The sequence below is a fragment of the Lissotriton vulgaris genome, unplaced genomic scaffold, assembly GCF_964263255.1.
Source record: "Lissotriton vulgaris unplaced genomic scaffold, aLisVul1.2 SCAFFOLD_1717, whole genome shotgun sequence".
NCBI lineage: Eukaryota > Metazoa > Chordata > Amphibia > Caudata > Salamandridae > Lissotriton > Lissotriton vulgaris.
Window position 1 is genome coordinate 275,201 of NW_028250036.1, and position 27,932 is coordinate 303,132.

At 46.5% G+C, this 27,932-nt stretch overlaps 1 protein-coding gene across 1 annotated transcript; it reads right to left on the bottom strand.

The window, feature by feature from the left end:
- Nucleotides 1-21,982: 21,982 nt before the first annotated feature.
- Nucleotides 21,983-26,422, bottom strand: LOC147663412 (uncharacterized). Its single transcript, XM_086950475.1, is given in 2 exon segments — nt 21,983-24,196; nt 24,367-26,422. Coding segments are annotated over 2 exon segments (2,520 nt in total). The 5' UTR covers nt 26,279-26,422; the 3' UTR covers nt 21,983-23,588.
- Between the last annotated feature and the right edge of the window lie 1,510 nt (nt 26,423-27,932).

Genomic DNA, 27,932 nt, shown 5'->3' on the forward strand with positions numbered 1-27,932 from the left:
GACACTTCCTCGTTCCCCTCAAAATGGAAACAGGCTTTTATCAAACCACTGCTTAAGAAAGTCCTGGCGGACCCCACAGACCTTCAGAATTATAGACCTATCTCACTTCTTCCGTGCTGTTCAAAAATCCTGGAAACCCTTGTCAACAGACAGCTATCGGGCTATCTGGAACTGTTCGCAGGGCCGGTCGCTCCACTCACCGAACGGCCCCCGTGTGCCCTGGTCACCGCTGCTGCCGCATCTCTCACCGCCTCTTCTGCTGCCCTTCCAGCCTGTGCCTCCGTGCCCTCTCTGCTTGCGCCACTCCGTTTTTTGTCTGATTTTTGTGCCTCTGTCCTTGAGGCTCGCCCCCTCGCCGCTACCCCCGTGCCTGGTTTCCCGCTCTTGTCTCCACCCGCCGCTGCTCCCCTGCGGCCTGCCCCCTTTTCCTCTTATCCCGATCCCGCTCCCCATTCGCCGCCCCGCTCCCGCCTCCCAACTGCTCCTCCCTCCCACTTCGCCATATATGGTGGGGACCGGGCATTCGCGCAGCGGCCATGCACAGCGGGCGCGCTGATTACGTGGCGAAGGCGCGCCTAAGGCAAGCCCGTCTACGCCCGTCCACGCCTGGACCGCGCCCAGCGCCAGACCCCCTGGACCTCGCCGGAGCCAGCCCACCTGACGGAGATACAACGCCACCGCCCTCCTTGCACTCAACACCGGCCAACAGCCAGCCTGCTACCGAGCCACCCCGAAACGCACCCACGGAGCATTCACTTGCCGCGCCTTCAAGTTCACCTGCCTCCAGACCAGCACTGCAACCACCAGGCCAGGCACCAGCAACAACCACCTCAAGTGCATCCTGCTCAACACCCGCTCTGTCCACAAGCACGCCGCCGAACTCTGGGACCTCCTTGACTCCACAGCGCCGGACATCACCTTCCTCACAGAAACCTGGATGAAGGCCTCCTCGGCCCCCGACATCGCCGTAGCCATCCCGGACGGCTACAAGATCATCCGGAAGGACCGCATCAGCCAAGTCGGAGGGGGCATCACCATTGTCCACAGAAACACCATCCGCATCACAACCAACAACAACAACGCCATCACCACCCATGAGCACCTCCACTTCATGATACACACCGACCCCAAGACCACCCTCAGAGGCACCCTCATCTACAGACCCCCGGGGACCACGCACCCACTTCAGCGAAGCCATCGCAGACTTCATCAGCCCGCTCACTCTCGCTTCCTCCGACTACATCCACCTAGGGGACCTCAACTTCCACCTGGAGAACAACAAGGACAGAAAGACCACCTCCCTGCTAGACAATCTCGCCAACCTCGGACTCAAGCAACTGGTCAACACCCCCACCCACCGAGCCGGCCACACACTCAACCCTGTCTTCTCCTCCAGCAACCACGTCTCCTTCAACCACGCCACCGAACTCCACTGGACCGACCACAGCTGTGTCCATTTCAACTTCAGGAAAACAACTACCCACCACCGACCGCACCAAGCCCCATGAAGATGCTGGAGCAAGTTCACCACCGACCAGTTCACCACCTCCCTGAGCCAAAACCCACACCACGGACCCCAACGAAGCAGCCTGCAACCTCACACAATGGATCACTGACTGCGCTGATGCCCTCGCACCACTGAAGAACCCCCCAAGCAACCCTGACAGCAATAAAGCCTCTTGGTTCACCAACGACCTCAAAGACTCCAATAAATTTTGCCCTCGAGAAAGCCTGGCGCCACGACCAATCAGCGGAAAACACGACATCCCTCAAGAAAGCCATCCGCGAACACCACCAGCTGATCCGCTCCACCAAAAGGTCATCCTTCAAAGAACGGCTGGACAACAACGCCCACAACAGCAAGGAACTCTTCAGCATCGTGAAAGAGCTCTCCAACCCCAACGCCAGCAACAACGCCATCATGCCACCACAAGATCTCTGCAACTCCCTCGCCACGTTCTTCCACGGCAAGATCGCCGATATACACAACAGCTTTGGCCCTCAGACCACAGACCCTACCACCAAACCAGTGCCCCCCACCACCACCCTCCACACCTGGACCCCCGCCAGCACAGAAGACACCACCCACACGATGAACACCATCCACTCCGGCTCCACAACCAACCCCTGTCCACACCACATCTTCAACAAAGCGGACTCCATCATCGCACCCCAACTCCGGAACATCATCAACAACTCCTTCGCATCCGCCAACTTTCAGGAGAGCTGGAAGCAGGCGGAGATCAACGCCCTCCTGAAGAAACCCACAGCAGACCCCACCGACCTTAAGAACTTCAGCCCCATCTCGCTCCTCCCTTTCCCCGCAAAAGTCATCAAGAAAACCGTCAACAAGCAGCTGACCGCCTTCCTCGAGACGAAGGGCTCCCTCGACCCATCACAGTCCGGATTCCGAGCGAACCACAGCACAAGACCGCCCTCATCGCAGCCACCGACGACATCAGGACCCTGCTGGACAATTGGGAAACCACCACCCTCATCCTCCTCGACCTATCAGCTGCTTTCGACACGGTCTGCCACCGCACCCTGACTGCCCGCCTCCACCACGCCGGAATCCAAGGAAAGGCCCTGGAATGGATCACCTCCTTCCTCTCTGACAGAACCCAAAGAGTCCGTCTCCCGCCTTTCCGCGCAGCAGCCACCAAGATCATCTGCGGCGTACCCCAAGGCTCCTCACTCAGCCCCACCCTCTTCAATGTCTACATGAGCTCCTTCGCAGCCATCGCACGCAAGCACAACCTCAACATCATCTCCTACGCCGACGATACCCAACTGATCCTCTCCCTCGCCAACGACCCCGCCACTGTCAAGGCCAGCTTCCAGGAAGAAATGAAAGACGTTGCAGAATAGATGAAGCTCAGCTGGCTGAAACTGAGCTTAGACAAGACGGATGTCCTCATCCTCGACCCATCCATCTCCGCCTGGGACGACTCCTGGTGGCCCCCGGCTCTGGGCACCCCCCCAAGCCCAAGGACCACGCACGCATCCTGGGTTTCATCCTCGACTCCTCCCTCATGATGACCAGGCAGGTCAACGCCGTCACCTCTTCCTGCTTCAACACCCTCCGCATGCTCCGAAAGATCTTCCGTTGGATCCCCACTGGAACCAGGAAGAGGTTCGCCCAGGCCCTCGTCACCAGCCGGCTGGACTACGGGAACGCTCTCTACGCAGGGACCACTGCCAAACTTCAGAAAAGACTCCAGCGCATACAGAACACTTCCACACGACTCATATAAATCACCCGCTATTGCATATCTGTCATACAGCGATTTGAATATTAGAGACTGTTTTGATCGAGCGATTCACATTTGCTAAAACCAGGTGTAGTTCCGTTAGAGTACAAGACTTATACCACAAGATTTTGGTCACTGTTAGCGGCCAACTAGGTTTCTAATAAATCTAGATGACAGACAAACTGATCTTGAACATTTAGCGAAATATGTGATAAATGACTGTTAGTATGTTAATTAAAAATGGATATTTTCCTAATAATCACCATCCCTTAATACGCACTGAAAAATGCTCTAAAAAAATATATTGGGTTTGGCGCTCGTTTAAATAGCGAGAAGCAATAACATGATCGGCATTTTTTAAAAAAGCATGACTAGTTTAAAAAGTCGGCCATTAGTATCACCCATACGATATCTGGCTTTGCTAGATAAATTTAAAATAGTCACTAAACTAATAGGACATTTTCGGCCCCTTTATGACAAACATGATGCGTTTTTTGGTAACATTATCTATTTGATCATTTAATGGTCTATATAGAATTTAGCGCAAAAGTCAAATCCTCGAGTCGCCTTTTTTGACTAGGCTAAGATGGCGACTCCGCATGCACTTATCTCTATGGAATCAGCAGTAATAGTCTCGGAGTAAAAGGACTTTTAATCCGGCCTTGTTATGATAAATAATATGATAAATATGATGCGCTTCTGTTAAAAATATCTCTTACACACATTATCTTTCAATAAATGTCATATTATATATTGCTTAACTAACTGTTTGCACTAGATCAAACGTTCAATCCAGTTGTATGGGTTGCTTTTTGACTAGGCTAAAATGGCGGCTTCGCCTGCACTTATTTCTATGTAATCAGCGGTCGTCCCGCTCTTTGTCCACTAATTAATGACCATAATTGTCAATTAAACATCATCCTTTAGGGTATATATAGCCTGCATAAAACACTCTTAAAAAACATACTGGACGACCAGACGACCGCATGCTTACGAGACGCTGATACCCGACTTATGGTGAGTTACTCTTCGAGACTGTACTTGTGGCTTGCGTTAGAGATAACTTTCCCTAGTTTACAAACAAAAGCATGCCCCGTTGCTCGCCCGTAGCGTTTAAACTGAGGGTTTGACTTGGTGTTCGGTGCTCCGCTGCTAGCGCACTTGTTTAAATGTATCTTATAAGGTACTTGTGATGCGATTAAAAAACTCCAAGATGGCGGTATAATTATTTCCATTTTTCTTAACGTATGGGCAAGACAATTTTTCGTGTCTGTGATCGCGAATGACTTAATAATATAATGAGGTGTAAAATTTAGAATACATTCAATTCCTCAATGATAACTGATTAAAATCTGCATTAGGCAAACTCTAAATCAGCCAGCAAAATCGAACAGACAGTTTTTTAAAATTACAAGAACCTTTTCGAAAATAATAAATAGATCTAAGCATGTAGCAGGCAATTGTACTTAATATATTTTATAAATCCCTTTTTTATAGGTTCTTACCTGATTTTTCCGTTTCTGACTGATTATAATCGACTGATGGCATATTTTGAACATATAATTTGTTTCCTACAAACTTGAAGTAAGTCTACACTATAAGACTCTTGAATTCTTGTGTAATAATAAGTGTCCCCAATAGTAGGACTTCATTGTTAAATACATCGCATAAAGGACACGATTATTTGAAATATATCCCCACAATAGACATAATAGCTGCAGAAACTTAAATCTGTAAATGGTTTTTCTAAAAGAACCATATGTCATGTGGAAAGTCTGATAGTAAATGAGGGTAATTAGATTGTAAGATTTGAATATGCCTATGTATAATCCAATAAAACTTTAATATATTTGTCTATAGAGCCTTTGCTGAAAATACAAATCTCAAGACCAACTGGAAGCTGTGTCTCAAGATATATTTGACTCAAAGGTACTTAGTTCATGTAATTAATTTTTATAATGCACATTGGTGATTTGATCCAAGGGCACTTTTTACTCTCTTGGATCACGAACTTAACTTGCACATTGAATATCAGTGCCCACTAGGGTAGATAAGACTCGGTCTAAGAAAATTCCTATTTTATAAAAACTTTCCTGGTGATATTTACTCGCCCCGTACAAAATTAGGTGATGATGAATTATACATATTGCTCTCTGTTCTGGGTAACCTCCTTTTTCTCAATAGGCATGTTCTCCCATAAAAGAAAAGAAATGTATCCAAAGTCTGTTTCTAAATAATGTTTACCTTAGAATGTCTGGTGTTTTGTAAATTGTAAATTTTATTCTCTGTTAGAAACTGTATGGTCTACCTGTTTGTGTACAAACTCTATACCATGTATATATGTTTATATATATTTTTGTATCTCCTTTTAAATGTAGCCCTGAAGAAGTCCGGTTTTTCGGACGAAACGCGTTGGCTATTGTTTTAATCTACTAACTTTTGAATAAAAAGAAAGAATAACGAAGAAACGTGACTTTGGATTTTCTTGGGAGAATATTGGAATTTCTTTTCTCTTGTGGACAATATGCATACTGAGCATTAATACTATGTTGATTTATTGATTTTGGTGTGCAGGGTCAATTTGTGGAATTTGATGTATAGAACAAATGTAAATTTGTTGTATGGTTTTGGGATTTAGGGGACTGTATCCCAGACCTTTTGCACCCACACTTTACGAATATTAGGAACTTGGTTAGCGGTGCGGCCTCAGTAGCCTCAATCCCCGTTATTTGTTTGAATTTCAACTCAGAACAAGCATTGCTTAGGAACGGGAGCGAAAACGTGGAAAACTTAAAAATGGCGGAGGAAAAAAGGGACATATTAGCCCAATTGTAAGAATATGGACACCATGCTTCTCCCGGCCGCCTTCACTTAAGCGGAAGAAAGAGGGTGCTGGGTTTCACAGCTCATAGCAGCCATCTCTCCTCTTACTTTGCCAGCTTGATGTGACCTTGTTGTGGGACTCTTAGTTCCTCAGAGTCGAGATGGCCATTGTTTATAAACAGACACAACATTGGTGGGCAACTTGCAAGATCAAAAAATGCCTTAAAGATAAGCAGCAAAATTTGATTTATTCACCGTTTCAGTACAATTCGGTGATTGAGTTCACCACCTATCAGTATAAACATGTATATTGTAGAGGTATCATTGTAAGCCGCCACAAACTCTCAGCTCTCAATAATGCAGATTTTGTTGGGTATAGATGAAGAATCTGATCAAGTAGAGGCTAGCGATAATACTGACTATCTGATCTTCGTTGTCACGGCTGTCTTAAGACTCTGTATTGCCTCATGTTGGTTACAAAGTGAACCTCCTTCGTTTGAAGCATGGCGAACTCGGTTTTTATTTACTTATAATATGGAATATAATCTGTACGCCATGAAGGGAAGGAGGAAAAAGGCATTGGGACAGCAAATATGGGGTCCGGTTAGAGCATATATGGATGCAGAAGACTGATCAACCCTGACTTTATATGTATCACTTGTAAAACCTATAATTGATTTATTGTAGGACTGTTTTTGAAATACTGTAATATTCAGCTCAATATATAATCTATGAAACAGTGGATCTAATTTAATATAAATCTGTCTAGGTTTGACGGTTTGATCAGGCTGTACCTTTATATCTCTTTTTATTTACTTTTTATTTTTGTGTGTCATTTATTGGAAAATAATGCCTAACTCATTGTTCTTGCAACCCTACAACTGTTTGATGATAAGCTGTTTGCTTTATTTTGTACACGTGATCTCTACCTCAATAAAGAAATAAAATTTGAAAAAAAAGTAAGCCGCCACAAACAAAGGCACTGGATGTAACCACTAGGATGCGGCACAGATAGCAGGGCTCGGAGAACAGAGTAGCACAGCCCTGCCAGTGCTGCTTTGTCTAAAAATAAAGAAAATGTCTTTACTTCTCAGTAAAAGTAAGCAACCAATTGATCTTCAATAGCCCGGTACGTCAATACAGATACATGGCGTAGAATACTCAAGTCGTTCTAATCTTACTGGCACCAGTCCTTTGGTGTAATCAGTAAGACCATTGTGCATGATAAGCCAACATCCAAATTCATGCATATGCCAACAGTCAGTTTGCGCTCCCACAGGGACTGAACAACCATATATCTGCAGTGGGGCACTCAACCTTTGAGTGAAAGACGGGAAGAGGGCCAGACATGCCGCCCAATTTCCCATTCAGGAATACCCACCCTACACCATCAACCAGGTACTGGGTTGTGCCATCTGTGTCCCCTCTGTTTGCACCTGTGGCCCCTGCGCTGTACTGCCTTCACTGCCTACTCAGCGCTCCCCTACTGTGCCCCCTTGAGATGCGCTGAGGTCCTGGAAACTATTGTGCCGTTAAGCGCTGTACCTGAGAAGCGCTATTACTCAGACTGCCTATCCTGCTAGAACTGCTGTGACTGCCCCCATAGCGCGTGTCACTCAAGCGCTGGGCCCCTGGAGAAGCGCTGCAAAGCCTTGCTAGCTCTGTGCTTTGAAGCGCTGAGGAGAAGCGCTGGTGGCCCCACTCACCGCCGTGGCCCTTGCCGCCCCGCCAGAGCCTCAGGCGCCGTTCACGGCCTCTGCAGGCCCAGAAGCGCCGACCTCATCACCCCCACGGTGGCTCCCGGGGGCCAGGAGAGGGCTGCCGAAAATCTTAGTCAGGCCACGATCTGAGGAGAGGGCCGCGCTAGGCCATGAAGCCTGCCTCCACCATCACGTGACGGGGGCGTCGTCCTGGATCCCGCCCTCCGTCAAACGCCGCACAGCCATTGGTCCTGGCTTGCTCACCCCCATTATCTGCGCCCCTATTGGTCGTGAGAGCCAGGTCCTTCCTTGTCAGCCTTCCCATTGGTCCCCCACACCGCTGACATCACGACAGGTCCGGGAACCTGCAGCTTCACCATCGGAGGGCTCCGGAAGAGCCTGAGAGCTCCTCCGAGCTGCGACGCCCTCGGGGCTGGCCCTACCAGCAGCGCGGGGCCCGTGACGCCCTGCTGTGCCTGCAGCCGGCCCCTCTCACCCCGAGGCCTGCTGACATCACCGCAAGGGGCCGAGGAGGCCTGAAGAGACCAGGTAGCCCCCAGGGAGGAGGCAGGAAGGCTACAGGAGGCCCCGAGTTTGCCCCTCCCCTGGGGAATACTGTTGTTGGGCCCCGTTGGCCCTGTGAAATCCTTCCAAAGTACTGGAACTGGGCCGGAGCCCCAAGAGACACCTTTGGGGCCTAAGTTGGTCCAAGTTAACCCCTGGTTGGGGAAAGTAGTTGGTTACAGGCGGCTGTTAGACCCTACTACCAGGAGTGTGGTGATTGCCTTACATAATGTTTCTCCTGAGTAAGGAAATGTTTATACCTGCCGTAAGAGGAGGTTCACGCTGATTTAAGGATGTTGCCTAGTTTTTAATGGAAATGTCTATCCTGGCCTGATGAAATGTTCATACTGCTTATTTATTGAGAAGCTGATTGCGACCTCATGCACCAGATCTGCCCCTGCTAAATGCAATATTAAAGGAGGTTCCCACTCGTGAATTCCTTGCAGGGGGTGATGCGATATAATTTTGACAAAGAGGTTATTACTGTGTATTTTCTTACAGGTGCTGACTAGGAGCAAGGCTGATGCCAGGCCTACAGTTATTTACTATTTATTTATTTAACTATTTATGGCTGAGAAATGAAAAGTATACCCTTGCAGGAGTTTTGTTCGAACTCACCCTTGGGCACTGCTGCTGTTTCCTGCTTGTTGCTGCTGGGTGCTGGGCTCCTGACGCCGCTGGTGATCCCCGTTGACGGCGCCTCCCACCATCTTGGCTGCCGCGGGGAGGAACTACGGCTCCCAGCATCCCTAGCGGACGGATACCACCACCACTTCCTGTCCCGCGCACCAGGAGGTGCTCAAAAGCGCGGAGCTCCCTCGGTGGAGCGGGGACCCTTGCAGGAGTTTTGTTCGAACTCACCCTTGGGCACTGCTGCTGTTTCCTGCTTGTTGCTGCTGGGTGCTGGGCTCCTGACGCCGCTGGTGATCCCCGTTGACGGCGCCTCCCACCATCTTGGCTGCCGCGGGGAGGAACTACGGCTCCCAGCATCCCTAGCGGACGGATACCACCACCACTTCCTGTCCCGCGCACCAGGAGGTGCTCAAAAGCGCGGAACTCCCTCCGCGTCGCGGACGCGCGCGGACGGCGCCGGGCGGAGCCCGGGCAGAGGGCGGGCCGTCTGTGGCCGTCAGGGGCAGGAGGCGGCAGGGCTGGGCCACCCCCCCTTACAACCACCGTACAGATCTTAGTTCGTGGTGCCTTATTGTGGGGCCGGAACACAGTATGTCTACACGCTCCGGTAAGGCCTTGAGGGGTGGCGGTGATAGTACCCCTGGGCGCACTATGTTTGGCTCTATGGACAAGTTCCTCACTAGGGTGGCGGCTGTCATCGACAATGAACTCGCCATATCAGAAAGGCGCCTCTCTCTTGACTTTCCTTCCTCCAAAAGCACATCTCCAGCAACAGTGTTGTCCTTACAAAACTCTACTTCCTTTGCACGCTTGTCTGGGGACCTACCTGGGGATTCTTACATTGCACCAATAGAGGGTGAGGTAGAGGGCGGTACAGATGGGGCAGAAAGCTCGCAGACTGGTAATCACCCCACCAGCCCTTGTGCCGTGCTTAAGGAGCCCTGCACCGAGCCTTCCATGGCATGTCCACCTGCCAACCAGCCCCAACCCTGCCCTGATGCTCTTGCTCTCGACCCACAACCTCCCCCTAAGACTCGTTCTACCCAGGGCCACAACAAAAGGAAGGGGAAAAGGGCAATCAACATTCGTAAGGGCTGTCCTCCTTTGTTTACTAAGCACGCCAGGTGCCCGCCCAAGAGGGGTTTTTCTCCCTTGGGCGCCGTAGGTCCTGTAGCCTCAGGGATTCCAATTACCGCCCCAGTTGTAGCTGACACAGTGCTGCCTTCCTTGCTGGTCCCACCAGCGTCTGACCTAGCCAATGTGGGTCCCTCTTTAGAGTCGATCGAGAAGTTGGTCAGGTCTCTTTTGGTACCACTTACTGACCAAGTTAAGAGGTTGGGGGATAGGCTCGACTGCTTTGAACAGGCAACCAGGGATAATTTCTTTTCCCTCAAAACCCTGTTCAAACTTCAGCCAAAGCTCAGTGAGGATAAGACAGACAGGATAGATAAGAACACTAGGATAGAGGTCCCAGAGACACCCCCTTCAGGAGAGCAGCCGTCGCGGCCACCCAAGCGACCAGCCCCCGGGAATACTGTCTCGGTTGCTCCTCAGGATGGCCCTAGGCAGACAAGGCCGAATGTCTCCACCCATGCTGCCCAAGTGCATGCTATCCCTCCCCCAGTAGTAACAACCCTGGCGCCTACTCAAGGCCTAAGGCAACATCAGAAGGGAGGAACGGGCCCAACTTCGCAAACTGGGGCCGCTTCCCTTGTTACAACTGGTGGCAAAGCATCGACCCTTAAGGCTATACCCATTCCTGTCCCACCCATAAACTCCCCTCCCTCAGGCTCTCCTCAGAATACCAGACGAAAGTGTCCCCCAGTTAACCTCCCCCCTGAGTGCCACCCGTATGTTGTTATCCTCACCAAAGTCCGCCCTATCGGGAGTACCCAGCAGGAAAACCATCAGGCACTTAAGAATAAAGTCATCCACTGGCTGAGAGCATACAGGCCCTTGCCTTCGGGAGTGGATGGTATAATTCTTGGTGTACGCAGGGTGGGATGGATTGGAAACGGGAAAAAATCTCTCGAAGGGGATTGTGTGGTGATAAACTTCCAAGATGTTAGGGTTGCCCATCTGATATGCTCCCAAGGACAATCCACGGTGGGAACGGGTATCGACGTAGTCGACTTAACATTCTTTTACCCCCGGCCCATTATGATCTCTTCTTCCATTCACCTTGGGCAACCCACCCACATCAGCAGTTTTGGGGGCCAATTCCCTGTGGAGAATACCGTTCACGGTCACTCTCCCCTGGGAGTTTTCCCACAGCGGCCATTTCAGGCCCCACTGATACCGAACTGGGGATCCTGGGGCTGCTGACTCCGGGATTTTTCCGGGGAGGTTCCCGTTGCTCCGAGCCCTGCTGTTGAGCCAATACCCTACCCTAAAACAAATAGCCCCTCGTCCTCATCGCAAATTCAGGCTACAGCCGAGTTTGTAGAAGAGCAAGGGGAGATCGGGGCACCTTTTAACCTGCTGGCTAGCCTCCCTGGTGTGGGTGTTTTGGACACACCGCTCCCTGTTGAGGATTGTCGCATTACGGCTGTGACGGACCCCCCGGTTAGGGTTTTCAGCTGGAATGTGGCGGGCCTCGAGAGGAAGCTAGCACTGCCGGACTGGAACGAGCTTGTGGAGCAATACTCCATTTGCCTGTTTCAGGAAACCTGGAGTCGGGTGCCCCTACACAAGGCGGGATATTCCACCCACTTTCTGCCGGCAGTACACAGTGCAACTGGTAGGGGCCGCCCTTCGGGTGGCCTTCTTATCTGGGTGGCTTCAAATCTTAATTGCAGGGTGGTGGAGCGGGACACTAATTGCCCGGATCTCCTTAATATATTGCTGAGAAATTCCCAGGGCCGAGTCATCTTAAATATTTTTAACATCTACGCCAGAGGCACAAAGGGGGGTAGAGAATCCCCAGTAATAGCTTGTCTGGAGGCTCAGCTCCGCTTATCTTCCCACAGGTCCTGTACCTTGTTGGCGGGTGACCTGAACTGCACTTTCGAGCCTCTGGATCTAGAAATCCTAACAGACCAAGAGGAACATGATAGTGGGTGGGGGATTCCGCCCCTCGAGCTTAGTCCTATTAAAAAGTGGACAGAAGCGGCCCTCCAGATCAACTCCCTAGCTATGGAGTTTGGTCTCAGGGCTGCTAATGGCAGGACAAGGTCCGACAAAGCAGGGGCCCACACCTACAACAGGCCAGGGCATATGTCACGGATCGACTATTTTCTCCTTGACAGACACCTGTGGAGCATGGTGGAGGACATGGTGATTGTACCATCGGTAGAGAGTGACCACAATCTCCTGTCCCTCACCTTATCCTACAGGTGTCTTAACATCACCGCGAGTAGATTTCCTAGTAACCCCGCCCCGGACCTGTCAGTGGTCATAAACTGCGGACGACGGATAAAGTGGGCGAAGTTGGCACTTTCAGAGGAGAAAACTTCTGCCATTAGGCAGCTCCTTGCCTCAGCCCTAGTCAATCTCGACCACCAAGACGAAGGGCTGATGGAGGTGGAACCAAGGTTCTGTGTCATAACTAAGGCTATTAGTGACCTCTTTGTAATTCCAGCTAATTCGAGCAGAGGGAAACAAGGTTCACGATCGGGACAGGGCTGGTACAACCAGAAGTGTAGGGAGGCGAAGTCACTTCTTATTGAGGCAGTCAAGTCCAAACTACCGTTCAAGGCTAGGGAGGCAAGAAGATACTATGCACTCTGCCAAAAAAATGCGAGGAGGGAGTGGGAGGAAAATTTCTGGCAGGACCTCCTGGTTGCCAGTCGTGGGAAAGATGCCAAAGGTTTCTGGGACTTGGTGGGCAAAAGGAACCGTCCTGACGACACTCGGAGGACCTGTACCATTAATGCCCAGACCTGGTTCTCTCACTTCCAAAAACTTTACTCTGCTGTTGAAGGCCCACTAAACGATTCTTTTAACCTCCCACCCTTCACCCTAGATCTTGACCTGGAACTTTTTTCTGTTTTGGACGTAACAAAGCAGATTAAAACCTTGGTCCCATTGAAAGCAGCTGGTCCGGATGGCCTACCAGGCGATATCCTCCGCGCTTATCCGGAAGAATGGGGGGTACTAATCACTGCACTCCTGAACGCAATCATTGGGGGAGGTCCTGTGCCAGACTCCTGGAGAGGTGCGGAGGTGGTCCCCATCTATAAAAAGGGCAGTCGGGATTCACCCGGGAACTATAGGCCCATAAGCCTAGTAGACTCTAGCCAGAAGTTGGCGGGGAAAGCCATTTTGGGGAGGATCTCCCAATGGGTGGACGATAACCACATCCTGTCCGATATGCAAGCCGGGTTCCGTTCAGGTACAGGAACCATCGAACAGGTCTTCAGGCTCTTGCTAGTATACTGGAAGGTGGTGGTGCTGGGCAAAGGCAGTCTTTATTTGGCCTTTATTGACCTCAAGACTGCCTTTGACCTGGTACCTAGGGAGGAACTCTGGAGGGTCCTTTATGGTTTAGGGATGCCCCCGTACTTATTAAACTGCACACCAACACTTATGCCCAGGTCAGATGGGGGTTGAATGGGGAAAAGACCGAGAAGATCAGGGTCGAGAGGGGAGTAAGGCAGGGTTGCGTTTTGGCCCCTACGTTATTCTCCCTCTACATTAACGGGGTGGTAGATCACCTATTGGTCGAACCAGCAGACGCTCCCACTCTGGGAGGTGTAAAAATTCCAACCTTGCTGTTCGCCGACGTCACCCTCCTCATCTCTAAAACCCCCCAAGGTCTCCAGACACTGCTGAACCGCTTTCAGGACTTCTGCACCACTAAGGGCCTTGTTATCAATGTAGATAAGACTAAGTACCTAGTTATACATCCACCTCGCAAACTCGGCCGCCCTCCCATCCTGAACTCTATACCCCTAGAAAGAGTGGCAGAATTTGATTATCTGGGAATCCGACTGAACGATGTGATGAGCTGGACCGCCCACATTGACAAAATGACATTGGCCCACAAAAGGGTGGGTGGCGCCATTCTTAAGGAGTTTAACAACTCTTCAAAACATTGTGTTGCCCCTCTACTTGAGATATACAAAGCACGTGCGGTCCCTGCGTCCCTTTATGGAGCGGAACTGTGGGGTTCGGGCAAAGTCGACTCACTGAGCAAGGCTGAAAATAAATTCATCAAGGATCTCCTTGCCATTCCATCGAGTAGCCCGACCATCCCAGTGCTCATGGACACTGGCTGCAAAGCCATAAGGGACCAGGCTCGGCTTCGACCCCTTTTGCTTTGGGCACGTCTGTGGAGGGTCCCGGAGCTAAAATCCTATGCAAATGGTCTGGCAGAGGTGATGCATTCTGACGGTTGGCGTAGCATCAAATGGCTGAAGGATATAAAACAACTCTTAGGGGACCTAGGCCTGGACTCATGCTGGCATAGCCACTCCGCTCCTCCGAAGGAGACCTTAAAAAAACTTTTCTGGGAGTGGGTCTGTACGAAGCGCTTGAGAAGCCAGCAGCACTGCAAAACCACCGCAGCTTTTCTGCTGTTAAAAGACGCTGTCATGTATGAGCCGTACATGGACATTATATCAGTGGCTATGGATAGGTCCCTGTACATTAAATTTCGGTTAGGAACCCTACCCTTGGCCGACTTCTGCTCGAGGTGGAATAAATCCCAGTCTACATCATGCTACTGTGCTCTTTGCCAAGACAAGCCAGAGACGGTGCCACATTTTCTTTTTGAATGCCCGGACTACGGTCGCCCCAGATCACGTTGGCTCGGTCCCATCTGCAGAGAACTGGGTACTCGTCAGCACTCCGTTGCATTACGGATCCTCTTAACTAACATAGCCCCTCCCATTGTTTGTGCTGTCGCTAAGTTTTTAAAATGGGCTTGGTTGATTAGAATTAGAAGACTGTCCATATCAATTTAATTCTCTTTTTATCTAATTTATGCTGACCTAATGTGTTTTATCCTTTTACTAAATGTACAGTCTTACTTTTTTCGACATGCTGTTTTTATCTTTTGTACTGCTTTTATGATATGTGCATATCGAAATAAAGCATCAATCAATCAATCAATCAACTCTTTCAAGGAAATGTGAATTGAGTTAATGCTATCTTGATTAACTCAGCCGTGACCTTAATCCAGATAAAAGTAAATTGTTTTAATCAATCTCACTGGTGTGGTCTCGGTCATTGTGTGTGTTACCTGTCTCAGTGGATGGGTGTGCTGTGTGGTCACTTTACACCTAAGCTTCGGGTGCCTACCTGCTCGAGCCAAGCTACACCCCCAGGGAACTGGTGACCCCAGTTCCTACAATGACCATTTACATTGGAAAGCTCATGTGGCAAAGTCGGAAACAACCTTGATGCCACAATTCTAAATTTTGCTAACTCAAGCAGCAAGAGACCAATAAAACTAGCACTGACGCATTGAAGACAAATGCACGGGTGGCCTGCTCTTATGGTGCTAACTGTGGGATTTTACCAAAGTTCAGGCCTTTCATAAACTGTGAAACATCTTCTTGTGACATGTACTAAACCTGGGTCCTGGCACCCCAATGACAGTATTAACAGCTGAGCTGGGGTTCACGGGAGGATCTCATCCCGTAAGACACTGGGTGCAAGTGTGGTCGAACTCTATCTCTTTCCTCATATAGAATGGTCCTGCAGGATCTGCGACGATGCAGAATTACAATAGTTTACCCTGGTTCGAGCACGTAGAAAACATTCTAACATACACTAGTTGAGAAAAGCAATAGAATAATCTGGAACTAATGAATAAGGCAACCCTAGAACTGGTTTAAAAGAAATATTGGGCATTCATGTGGAGCATGCGAGAAGCCAGGAAAGGTATCCTTCCGACTAATTACCTGAAAGAAAAATGTGAACAGCGCTGGGGGCCGTTCTTGGACTTGCTGTTTCCTGCTGAGAAAATGGCTTTATATCTCATGTTCAGATTAGGAACTCTTCAAATGCAGACTTTACTAAATCATGGGTAAAGCCCCTGGAGGCGGACCGGACACATGTCCCCGTACATAAGGGGGCCCAAATCATTTATGTGTGTTATGCTGCTGTGTGATATGTCGCTTAAAATCCAAAGGTACTACCTACGTCCACTTTTTCTAAAACGTATTCTGAGATGCTGCAGTGCAGCACTTTTCTTATGTCATAGAACTGATCGTGTGGAGATTTGCCAGGCAGAACCATAAACCAATTGTAATTATGGTTTTGCAATTTTCTGTTTGTCTCTGGAGGTTGTACTCGTCCTTTGATATATCTGCCCTTATAAAGTGGAGCGTGGCTCGACTGCCGCATTAAAGGCACTAGGGCACAATGGACGACCTGGAGCCCCTTATTGACTGGACAGAGCAGCTAGAGCTATTGTTGCACATTTCTACTTGCACCTGCACTCTATAAAATGATCGCTTAGGTGTTGGCCGTCCATTGGCCCATATCTGAGGGTTAATTTCCATCGGGCTGTCAGCAAAACTGTAATTCTTTGGTCAATCCTCGTTTTTTAACATAATTCATAACTTCTTCGCAGAAGGCTTGTGCTCTTCTTTTATTTCTGTTTTTTATAAGACAGCTTTCAGGCTTCATAGCAGGTTTACCTTCTCTGAGTAGGCAACAAGCAGACGGAGATGCCGGTATCTGCACCTTGTTACGCGCTTGCTAGCTGGTAAGCTTTGTAAGATCTAATGACCGCTCTATCTAAATGATGGGTTTTAATAGTGATGTACGTCATCCGTTTGCACTTGCATTTTACGTCAGATCATGGATTATGAGCAACGTGTTGTATTTATATGAACTGTGCTTAAGTTGTTTTAAATTAACAAGAATTGTTATTGTTTTATTGGGTGCTGTAAATATCAATGTTTTTATTGTTATGGCATAAACTGCTGACAATCATCAAGTACAACACCTGCAGGAATGCTCAGTGGGTTTGGCGCCGCTAGATTTAACATGGACGTCTGTGGAAGTGTGTCCCTCCAGAAAGCGCAGTAGATCATAGGGGGGGGGAGTCAAGAAATGTTAATTCAAGCATCACAGCTACAGAGACCCCATCCATCATCAAGCTAAGACCAATGCCAGTCCACCGCCTAGCAACAATCCCCACATTCCAGAATATCATGACAAAGGACGTCACACCTTCTTAAAAGGAAACAACTATGAATGAAAAGGATACAAAGAACATAATAGAGAATGCAGTTATGATCTTTCAAAAACTCCACAAAGTGATTTTATAGGCAAGGAGAAAACTGGGGTGCAAGGCAAATGGGAAAGAGCACACTTTAAGAGACACAATCGTGCAAACATCAGGGAATATATTTCAAGCGAAGTGGCCCAGAGCCCCTTTCTCGTGCAACAGGCTCTTCCACCTCAGAGCCCGAAGCAGTGTTAGTATTAAAACTAGCACTAGCCTGACACTTCGCCACTCGACTTAGATTCCAAATTTTATGGTCACTCGTCTTTATTGCATTTTTGAAAACCTTGATAACCTTAAACGCAAGACTGAATTCTGCCAGAACTGGCGGGGGTAGGATTTCATAGTGTTTGACACCAAACACAACATGTTTCCATGTTTCCGTGCAACCATCCCAAAGTTAGCATTTTTCAGCGAGGATATAATGCACTTAAGAGTAGATGGTTAGGCTGCATTAAAGAACAGCCCCAGAGAATAGGTTCCAAAGGCTGCAGAGGGGCCCTACTCTTGCATGGGCACCCTTGCAACCAAGCACCCTTCCTTCAGGATTGATAAGGCCTGCCTTAGGGGTGACTGATAGGTCTCTATGTGTAGTGATTTAAGGTAGATATAGGTAACCTATATCTAAGTAAGGGGTGCCTGCGCCACCTTACCCAGGCTCCAGTAGCAGTCCTGTGGTGTCATTTTGGAAGGCTTCCCAGGGGTGGCATAATACATGCTGCAGCCCCTGGTAGGCCACTGGGGTACCTATGCCCTTAGTACCTAGTATACCATATACTAGGGTCTCACAAGGGTACCCCAGTAACCAAACTGGAGTTTACCTATAGTACATGGAATTAATTTAGAGAGAAAGCAGATAGGCTGGGGACCTGAATAGCAGGATTCCAGCCAAACTAAATCAAAAACCATCAAAACACCCGGAAAAAGTGGGGACAACCATGTGTTCAGATTCCACCTTCCTACACAGGTCCCAAAATATCTACAGAAATGTCCATCCACGGACCAGTAGCCTGTTCCCTAATAATCATGGGTTGCGTGCTGCACTTCAACATTGTGTAACAATACGCACATTCACGCACCAACCTCTCTACATGTACATCCATGGTAGGCCACCAATATGCTTCCACAATCCTTTTCTTTGTCTTGGCAATGCCCATGTGCATGGGGTCAGCACTCTTTACTAGCTTATCCCTTAGTGAAAGGGATGCAACCAACTTACTTCCATGCATGAGGAGACCACCCCACTGCCAGATCTTCCCTAACTTGTCAAAGACTTCGAGGACCTTTTCACAGTCCTTCTTCTCACACAAACTACCTGTGACCATGGTTAGGACTTTCTGCAAGTTTAAATCGTTCAAGTGATGTTCCCTCCACTCACTCTCGAATATCAACCATTAACTAACCGCAAATACATTAATTCCATCCTCCAGTTCTTCACCTTCAAACCATTCAACATCATCTATTCCTCAATGCGCCCTTGGACCAAACAAATGTGCTTCCCATCTGGAGGAGAGACCTCAAACAAGAGGTTTTCCATGCAAAGTTCAAATCAAACTTGTGATAAAATTCAGCCATGCCTACAAACTTTACAAACTCTTCTTTGTTTAAAGGGGTGCGCAAATTTCGAAGGGTGTTTACCAATGACTTTTTGGATTTCATGCCCTAGGTACTCTATTTCTTTGACATCAGATTTGCACTTGTCAGCCCTAAGGGTGCGGTAAGCATCACGTAACTTCTTCAATACTGACCTCAACCTCCCATTGTGCTCCTCAAAATCCACACCAAAGATGAGCACATCATCTGGGTACACCTTGACATCCTGAAGGTCTCCAAGAATGCCCTCCATCGCCCTCTGAAAAACTGAGGCTGCAGAAATAAGTTCGAAAGGCATTCTTAGAAATCTAAAGGTACCAAAGGGTGTTACAAAGGAGGTAATGTGAAGCCTGGCCTGGTGATAGGCGGGGGTCAAGTCCAAGGAAAAAAAATACCTTGCCCCCACAAGAGAACACTGCATTTTAGTTATGTTGGGTAAAGGGTAATGAACAACAATAACTGCTTTGTTGAGCACCCTCAAGCCAACACAGAGGCAGCCTCCCCATTGGCTTGTGGGTCATAACAACAGGAGAGACCCACTCTGTTGCTTCAACTTCTCGAATGATCCACTTGGCTAAGAGATTGTCTAATTGAACTTTCATGCTCTCCCTTACTAACACAGGTGCATTCCTGACCTTAGCTGTTTTTGGAACAGCGTTAGATGTTAGATTTGACCTTCATCCGATGTACATAATGTTTGAGACAAACCCAGTTCACCAGCAAAGACCTCAGGGAATTCCTTGATCCAGACTCGATTAGCATTACTAACAACCCTAACTGGTGGTAATTCTTTTAGGCAGACAGAGGGATTCTCAATGGGATCAAGGCAGATATGTATATCATGTTGATGGGACCAACTTATGAACGAGTCCTGCTTCATCAAGACATAGATTTTACCTGGGATGAATCTCCCTTTTAAGTCAATGGTGCCCCAGAAATAACCCAGCAACTCAATAGTCACTCCACCTTAACCTTTTGATCTAATGTCTGGCTTCAAAAGGGTGACTTTGCCCAGCAGATAACACTCATTAAATGTTTTGGGGACTAGTCTTACCTTGGCCCCAGAATCGAAGAGCATGTTCACGGGAGCATCATTGATCAAAACTAGCTCCTGAGGGCCATCACTAGCATTCCCTGTGACTGGGAGAATATTGATTCCTTCCAAATATTCTTCATAAATATCAACTTCCCTGACTTTTTCATTCTTGTTGCCCGTTCTGCAGCTCTTTGAGACGTGACCTTTTCTCTCACAAATTTTGCACATGTCCTTCCAGCCTGGGCAGTCTTTAAAGTTGGCCATATGGCCTGGCTGCCACACCTGAAGATCTTCCCCTGAAAATTATTTTTATTAAAGGGCTTTGAAGTGGTGCTTGATTTGGGTATAACATATCTATCCACCAGCACCTTGACCTCAATGTTCTCATTTTTATCACCTGAACTGTCTTTGTGTATGACATCAACACACGCTTTTAAATGCTTGTGACTTTTGGCTATGGTCAGCACTTCTTGAAGCAATTCTGTGTCTTTTTGCCACAGGGTGTCTCTTGTTTTGTCAAGGGTGCATCCCAACATGAACTGATCTCTTAAGCACTCCTCTAAAGCTGCAAAAACATTGCACATGGAAGCCAAATTGTGCAGGTTAGTTATGTACTGTTTGACTGACTCATCCTGCCTTTGCATCCTTCTCCAGAAGTGATATTGTACAAGGACAGTACTCACTTTCAGGAGGTAGTGCAAGTCCAACTTTTTGATGCAGATCTCGTATTCATTAAGAGTATCAGAGTCACTATCAGAGAGTTCAGGAAGGTGTTCAAAGAATTCTTGTCCCTCAGAGCCCAAACAATGCATTAACCATGAGGCTTTCCTCTGTGCACTTAAGGAAGTGCCAAAGACATGAGCATAATGTGTGAAAACCTTCTTCCACGAGAGAGGAGGAACTCCTGGAGATGTCAAAAAAGAAGGGAGGGGCAGTGACATTTTGCATTATGTATGCACTATGTTTTGACCTAGTTATTACTTAAGCGTGAACTTCAGTGATCTGGTTACAGTGCGCAATATCCACTAAACCTTATAAGCTGAGCGCATCAGCGACACTGTGTGAAACTTCAACAATTAAAATGTAGTCCAATGCGCGCAATCCCAGAAACTTTATTTGCTGTGAGTATCAGCGGAACCATCAGCCTGATTACTGATGGAACATATTTATATAGGGAGGAGTCACTTTAGTCTGATACTCAATTACATGTGTAGATGTGAGTCTGGTGGTGCCTGATAAATGAAAGGCAAATATTTGTTTACATACAATTTCATATATATATATCTGATTTATTATTCCTTTTACAGCGCCTTCTACCTTGAGAAGGCCCATCCTAGACCAGTGTGTGGACAAAACACATGCCGACAAATCAAAGACAAAGGGATTGGGACATAGTCTAGGGACACTAACAACAAATCCTACATCGAACCTCACCTTTAACTGATGGGGATGAAGAGCAAAGAGCGATATAAAGCGATATACTGAAAAAAAGTAACCTGGAGAATTGCTGCACATTAAAGTAAATTAACTAATAATGAACTACATAACCACAGCTGTGAGACCTGGAAGCCAATTATTTCTCAGTAGAGCCCTTGTCTGTGATCACCTTACAGTGCTCACATTATCATCCGTGCTAGAAGAGATGGGAGCCTGGGGTATCTGATTACAGAACCTCATTTACATAAAAAGGGGGGTGACAGCCTGTTCACAATGCACAGCACAACTTGTTTACGTAAAATGCTTGTACACAAACAGGGTAAAGTCTTGTGTCTCTTTTTTTCATTTTCTTTAATATATCCTGCACCTCGCTCTCTTCTTCTCTTCCTCTCATTTCAATTCATCGTAAATTACTCAAATTCACTATTGATTTATCAGCACAGCACAAGTCGGGGGTAGCCACAGTTTGAAGGGGTCCCCCCACTGTTATCTAGAAAAGGGACTCAGTTGCACCTAGCTCCTTAGCCTGCGACTGGGAAATGTTACTTTGTTTCTTGTATCTGCAAACACAGGCCTCAGAGTGTTTGTAACTATCCCTCCCACTAGCAGCGTCCCCTTTATTTATTTGTGTGAGTGGCGCAAGAGAGGAACAGAGAACTAGACAAAATTAGCCCTTCAATTGCTTAATACACTGTAAATGTGAAACACTTTGGGGCTTAGGGGCTGGATAAAGAACGTCAGGAAACAAACACATATTAAAAGCAATTTGATTTATTCCCTGAAAACTGTTTGAAAATGTAATTTCCAAGTTCCACATATCTGTTTAAAAATATTTACACTTTCAGTCATTTCCGAGTTTACTTACAAACTGATAGTGGGAAAAACACATGATGCATAAAAACTGATACCAAAAACTTATTTTTACAATATTTTATGTTTCTTGCGTTTTGTTTTTAAAACAGGCCGTCGATCTTTCATGTGAAAATTATTATAAGGGCCTGACATCACTTATTGTGACGTCACTACTTGTGACATCATTGTGATTTGCATATGATAATGGGCTCCTTCACTATTTTCCTTATTTTTGCCCTGTTTATTCCATGACATGGGTCTATACATATTAAAAATAATTATATAAATTCAGTGGTATTCAGCCCATTTCTATGGTGATGTCACACATTGACAAGTTTTCGGCTGCTTCTTCTAATTTTAGGTGAATAAAAATAACCTGCCGTTCCTCATCCTTTCATTTCTTTTTCTTTTTCACCCCCTTTCTTTGTATCTCTCGCTCTCAGTATCTCTCACCCTCTCTATCTCCCACACACTCCTGTTAGCTTTAGCTTCATGCATCTCACTACCACTTCTGGCATTCATATGACAAATCCTGAGGAACATTTCAGGACAAAGGATAATCAGTGTGGAAGAAGAGTTGCTCAGAGTGCAACAGATTGTCCTAGCACATATATGCTTTTGATGTGGAATTTCGCTATATCACCACATTCTTCAAACAGAGTCTGCTGCTAACAGTGGCTCAATTCTGGTAAAAAGTAAAGGTTGGCACGGCAGAAAATGAATAGGGAGAGCCGAGTCAGAGAGGAGCCATGGGTCACACTTAGTTATAAGGCCTGAGACACAAGCTGATCCATCAACCGAAAACAGTGTGTAAAAGATGCAGCAAACGTTACTTAAAAACAAGGTATATGCTCTGTTATATCTAAAAATAGGTTATTTCTTGAACACCTGTGCTTCGCTTGAGTTCATTACATATACTGCAGTGGCATTTGTTATTAGTAATACATACATTTTACCAATGAAGCTTCCATCTCCAGAGCCCTGACAACATGTCTACTTTGGGTGTGTTGGGTTTATAGATTTTATCACTAATCCTACAAGATAGCTGAAAATACAGTTGTTAGTCCCAGTATTGTTCAGTGCTGCTTTTACAGGAAGTGTGATCAGGTGTGATTGAACTTTTTTCTTTGTATCTCTTCTTCATTAAATAAAAATCAAGAATGTTTCTTTTCTTTTAATCCACATTGTGCTCGCCTCCCACTGTGTATCCTGGTGCAGCATGTTGCTTTGCTTTGTGTAGGGAAGTGAACAATCTCTGCAAACAAACACTTTTATAACTCTGCAAATACTGTTATCTGTTTTGCTTCTTTACTGCTAGTCGGGTCTTCTATCAAAAGCCCTTCACACTTTCAGCACCCTTCTATGTTTTCTCCCTGTGTGTTCGATGATGACTTAGTAGCTCTGATAATCGACTAAAGCTCTTCCCACTTTAATTGCACTTGAATGCTTTTTCTCCTGTGTGAGTTAGCTGTTGATACCTTAATGCTGAAGAGAAGCGAAAACAACTGTCACTTTCACTACAATGATAGGGTTTTTCCCCGTGTGTGTTCGCTGATGACTTTGTAGGTCTGATAACTGACTAAAGCACTTTGCAAATTCAGTGCACTTGAATGTTTTTTCCTTGTGTGTGTTTGATTATATGTTTTAAGTTGTGATAACTGACTAAAGCACCTTGCACATTCACTGCACTTGAATGGTTTTTCCCCTGTGCGTATTTGCTGATGTGTTTGGAGGTTTGATAAGCGACAAAAGCACTTTGCACATTCACTGCACTGGTATGGTTTTTCCCCTGTGTGTGTTCGCTGATGACTTTGTAGGTTTTCTAATCGACTACAGTTCTTCCCACATTCACTGCACTGATATGGTTTTTCCTCAGAGTGTGTTCGCTGATGTCTTTGTAGGTCTGATAATTGACTGAAGCACTTCACACATTCACTGCATTTAAATGGCTTTTCTCCTGTGTGTGTTCGCTGATGACTTTTTAGGTCTGATAACTGACTAAAGCACCTTGCACAATCACTGCACTTGAATGGCTTTTCACCTGTGTGTCTTCGATGGTGTCTTTGACGGCTTTATAATTGACTAAAGCTCTCCAAACATTCATTGCAATGGTATGGCTTTTCCCGTGTGTGTTGGCTGATGTCTTTGTAGGTCTGATAATCGATTAAAAATGCTCTTCCCACATTCATTGCACTTGAATGGTTTTTCTCCTGTGTGAGTCTGCTGATGATTCCTTAATGCTCAAGAGTCACTAAACCTCCTGCCACATTCACTACAATGATAGGGATTTTTCCTCCGTGTGTGTTCGCTGATGACTTTGTAGGTGTGATAAGTGACTAAAGCTCTTCAAACATTCACTGCACTTGAATGGCTTTTCCCCTGTGTGTGTTCGCTGATGAGTTTGAAGGTGTGATGACTGACTAAAGCACTTTGCACATTCACTGCACTTGAATGGCTTTTCTCCTGTGTGTGTTCGCTGATGACATCGAAGGTGTGATAAGTGACTAAAGCTCTTTAAACATTCACTGCACTTGAATGGCTTTTCCCCTGTGTGTGTTCGCTGATGAGTTTGGAGGTGTGATGACCGACTAAAGCACTTTGCACATTCACTGCACTTGAATGGCTTTTCTCCTGTGTGTGTTTGCTGATGACTTTGAAGGGTTGATAACTGACTAAAGCTCTTCAAACATTCACTGCACTTGAATGGCTTTTCCCCTGTGTGTGTTCGCTGATGAGTTTGGAGGCTTGATGACCCACTAAAGCTCTTTACACATTCATTGCACTTGAATGTTTTTTCCCCTGTGTGTGTTCGCTGATGACTTTGAAGGCTTGATAACTGACTAAAGCTCTTCAAACATTCACTGCACTTGAATGGCTTTTCCCCTGTGTGTGTTCGCTGGTGTCTTTGTAGTTCTGATAACTGACTAAAGTTCTTTACACATTCACTGCACTTGAATGGTTTTTCCCCTGTGTGTGTTCGCTGATGAGTTTGGAGGTGTGATGACTGACCAAAGCACTTTGCACATTCACTGCACTTGAATGGCTTTTCTCCTGTGTGTGTTCGCTGATGAAGTTGGAGGTTTGATAAGCGACTAAAGCTCTTTACACATTCACTGCACTTGAATGGCTTTTCTCCTGTGTGTGTTCGCTGATGTCTTTGAAGGCTTGATAACTCACTAAAGCACTTTGCACATTCACTGCACTTGAATGGCTTTTCTCCTGTGTGTGTTCGCTGATGAATTTGGAGGTTTGATAAGCGACTAAAGCTCTTTACACATTCACTGCACTTGAATGGCTTTTCCCCTGTGTGTGTTCGCTGATGAGTTTGGAGGCTTGATGACCCACTAAAGCTCTTTACACATTCATTGCACTTGAATGTTTTTTCCCCTGCGTGTGTTCGCTGATGACTTTGAAGGCTTGATAACCGACTAAAGCTCTTTACACATTCATTGCACTTGAATGTTTTTTCCCCTGTGTGTGTTCGCTGATGAGTTTGGAGGCTTGATGACCCACTAAAGCTCTTTACACATTCATTGCACTTGAATGTTTTTTCCCCTGTGTGTGTTCGCTGATGAATTTGGAGGTTTGATAAGCGACTAAAGCTCTTTACACATTCACTGCACTTGAATGGCTTTTCTCCTGTGTGAGTTTGCTGTTGACTTTGAAGGCTTGATAACCGACTAAAGCTCTTTACACATTCATTGCACTTGAATGTTTTTTCCCCTGTGTGTGTTCGCTGATGACTTTGAAGGCTTGATAACTGACTAAAGCTCTTCAAACATTCACTGCACTTGAATGGCTTTTCCCCTGTGTGTGTTCGCTGGTGTCTTTGTAGTTCTGATAACTGACTAAAGTTCTTTACACATTCACTGCACTTGAATGGTTTTTCCCCTGTGTGTGTTCGCTGATGAGTTTGGAGGTGTGATGACTGACTAAAGCACTTAGCACATTCACTGCACTTGAATGGCTTTTCCCCTGTGTGTGTTCCCTGGTGTCTTTGTAGTTCTGATAACCAACTAAAGCTATTGACACATTCACTGCACTTGAATGGTTTTTGTCCTGTGTTCATTTGCTGATTAAGCTTGAGTAGCGATGACAAACTAAAGCTCTCGCTGCAGGTGTGTGATTCTTCTTTCTTGGTTAGTGTCTGTGGGTCGGGTATATATTTGTCTACATCCCATGACTGTATTTCCTGATGGGCCAACATGACTGATATAGCACTTGTGTTTTTTTCACACACTTTTTATGTGTGCGGTATTTTACACGTTTGATTTCTGTTTTAACAATAAAATGCAATAGCCACCAAATATTTGCTACACTCCGAATACGTAGAAGGTGTCTTTGTAGGTGATTGTGCCTTAAGATTGGATTATGGCTATGCACGCTTGCGGGTAAAGATTGATCTTCCTTCTGGCTGGTGCAAATTGGGACAGTCTGTTGTATTGTAGCTAGAAGAACTCCTCTTTCCTTTACCCGTCAGTTGTCCGGCTCCGCTCTGTTGTGCTCTTCTCTGGTTACTGTGGTTTGTCCAGAAAGATTTTACAATTCACCTAGTGCACAGAATGATGGCTCGTCTTCATTTTAGAAAACAAAGCACTACGGTAATGACATCATACCGACCCCATGATTAAAGTTGGTATTTGAGACTTGTTTATACAGGAGGCGGTTTGTTATTGTTGTTGCCTCAATTTTCCTAAGGTCTTTTCTTCGTCTTGTGCCGTGGAAGTGCACAGCTCAGCCTCTTACAATCACTGAACTGCCCTTGATGCTTCATCCAGGATCTCTCAATTTGTGTGCAGGTTCCTCTGTCGCCGACTGCGCTGATGTTTTCCTGAATACTGTAGCTCAATATTTCTGCTATTATTGAAGATTTACAGCATTAGCTTCCTTATTGATGGTCATTTCAAACATTCAAGGCTTGTTTTCTGCTGGATGTAAAGATATGTAACATTACTAAATTGAAACATAATGGAATGAGAATTCACAATGTTTAACTGGTTGTAAAAGACATTTTGGGGGAGATTTACCAAATCTCCACGCAATGCAGCGCAGCCCCACCACGCGAGGCTGTGCTGCGTTGCGCGGCAGGGAGGGAGCAGGAGAGCACCATATTTTCAAATATATGGCTCTCTCCTTCCCTTTCCCTTACACCAGCACTGATTACAACAGCCCTGCGCCATGCATACACCTTAGCACCAGAGCGCTAGGGTGTGTGTGTGTGTGTGTGAGAGTCCAGCATAGGTTTTGAATAGGAAGGACACCCTTCTTGTACAAAATACTATGCCTAGATACGAGGGAAAGCTTTTCCTTTTTTGTATACGTTTTGCACAGTGCAGCATGGATGCAAAGTTAGAAAAGGAAGGACAAATTAACGCATTTCTCCTTCCTTGCACCTAGGTTAAAAGGGTGAAGTTTTCTCACGCTAAACCCAATCTACTGTACTTGGTAAATTGGGTTTAGCGTGAGAAACCATGGGTGGTTGCACGGGAACGCCCATGCACCCCTCTTGTTAGGCCCCCCTGGCGCAAAGTAATGTGACGCAGTGCTATGCGTTGCTTCACATACATTTTACGTTATTTGTCTGAAAGTAAATTAGGAAAAAACGATTTTGAGCTGTTTTGTGCCACTTTTGTGACGAAAACACAGCACAAAATGTTCGTAAATCTCCCCCTTCTTCTTTACCGCCTTTGAAACTTAGCAAGGAATATTTCATCATACACAAATATTTAACTAAAAGTTCTGTTGATCAGGTGACATCTTAATTATATCTGAAAAGGAGGTGATTTACCAGTGATCACAGTGTAACTGAGCAAAGTAAGGGCTCTCACGGAGCTCCCAAGTACTTAGTGGTATAGCTTAAG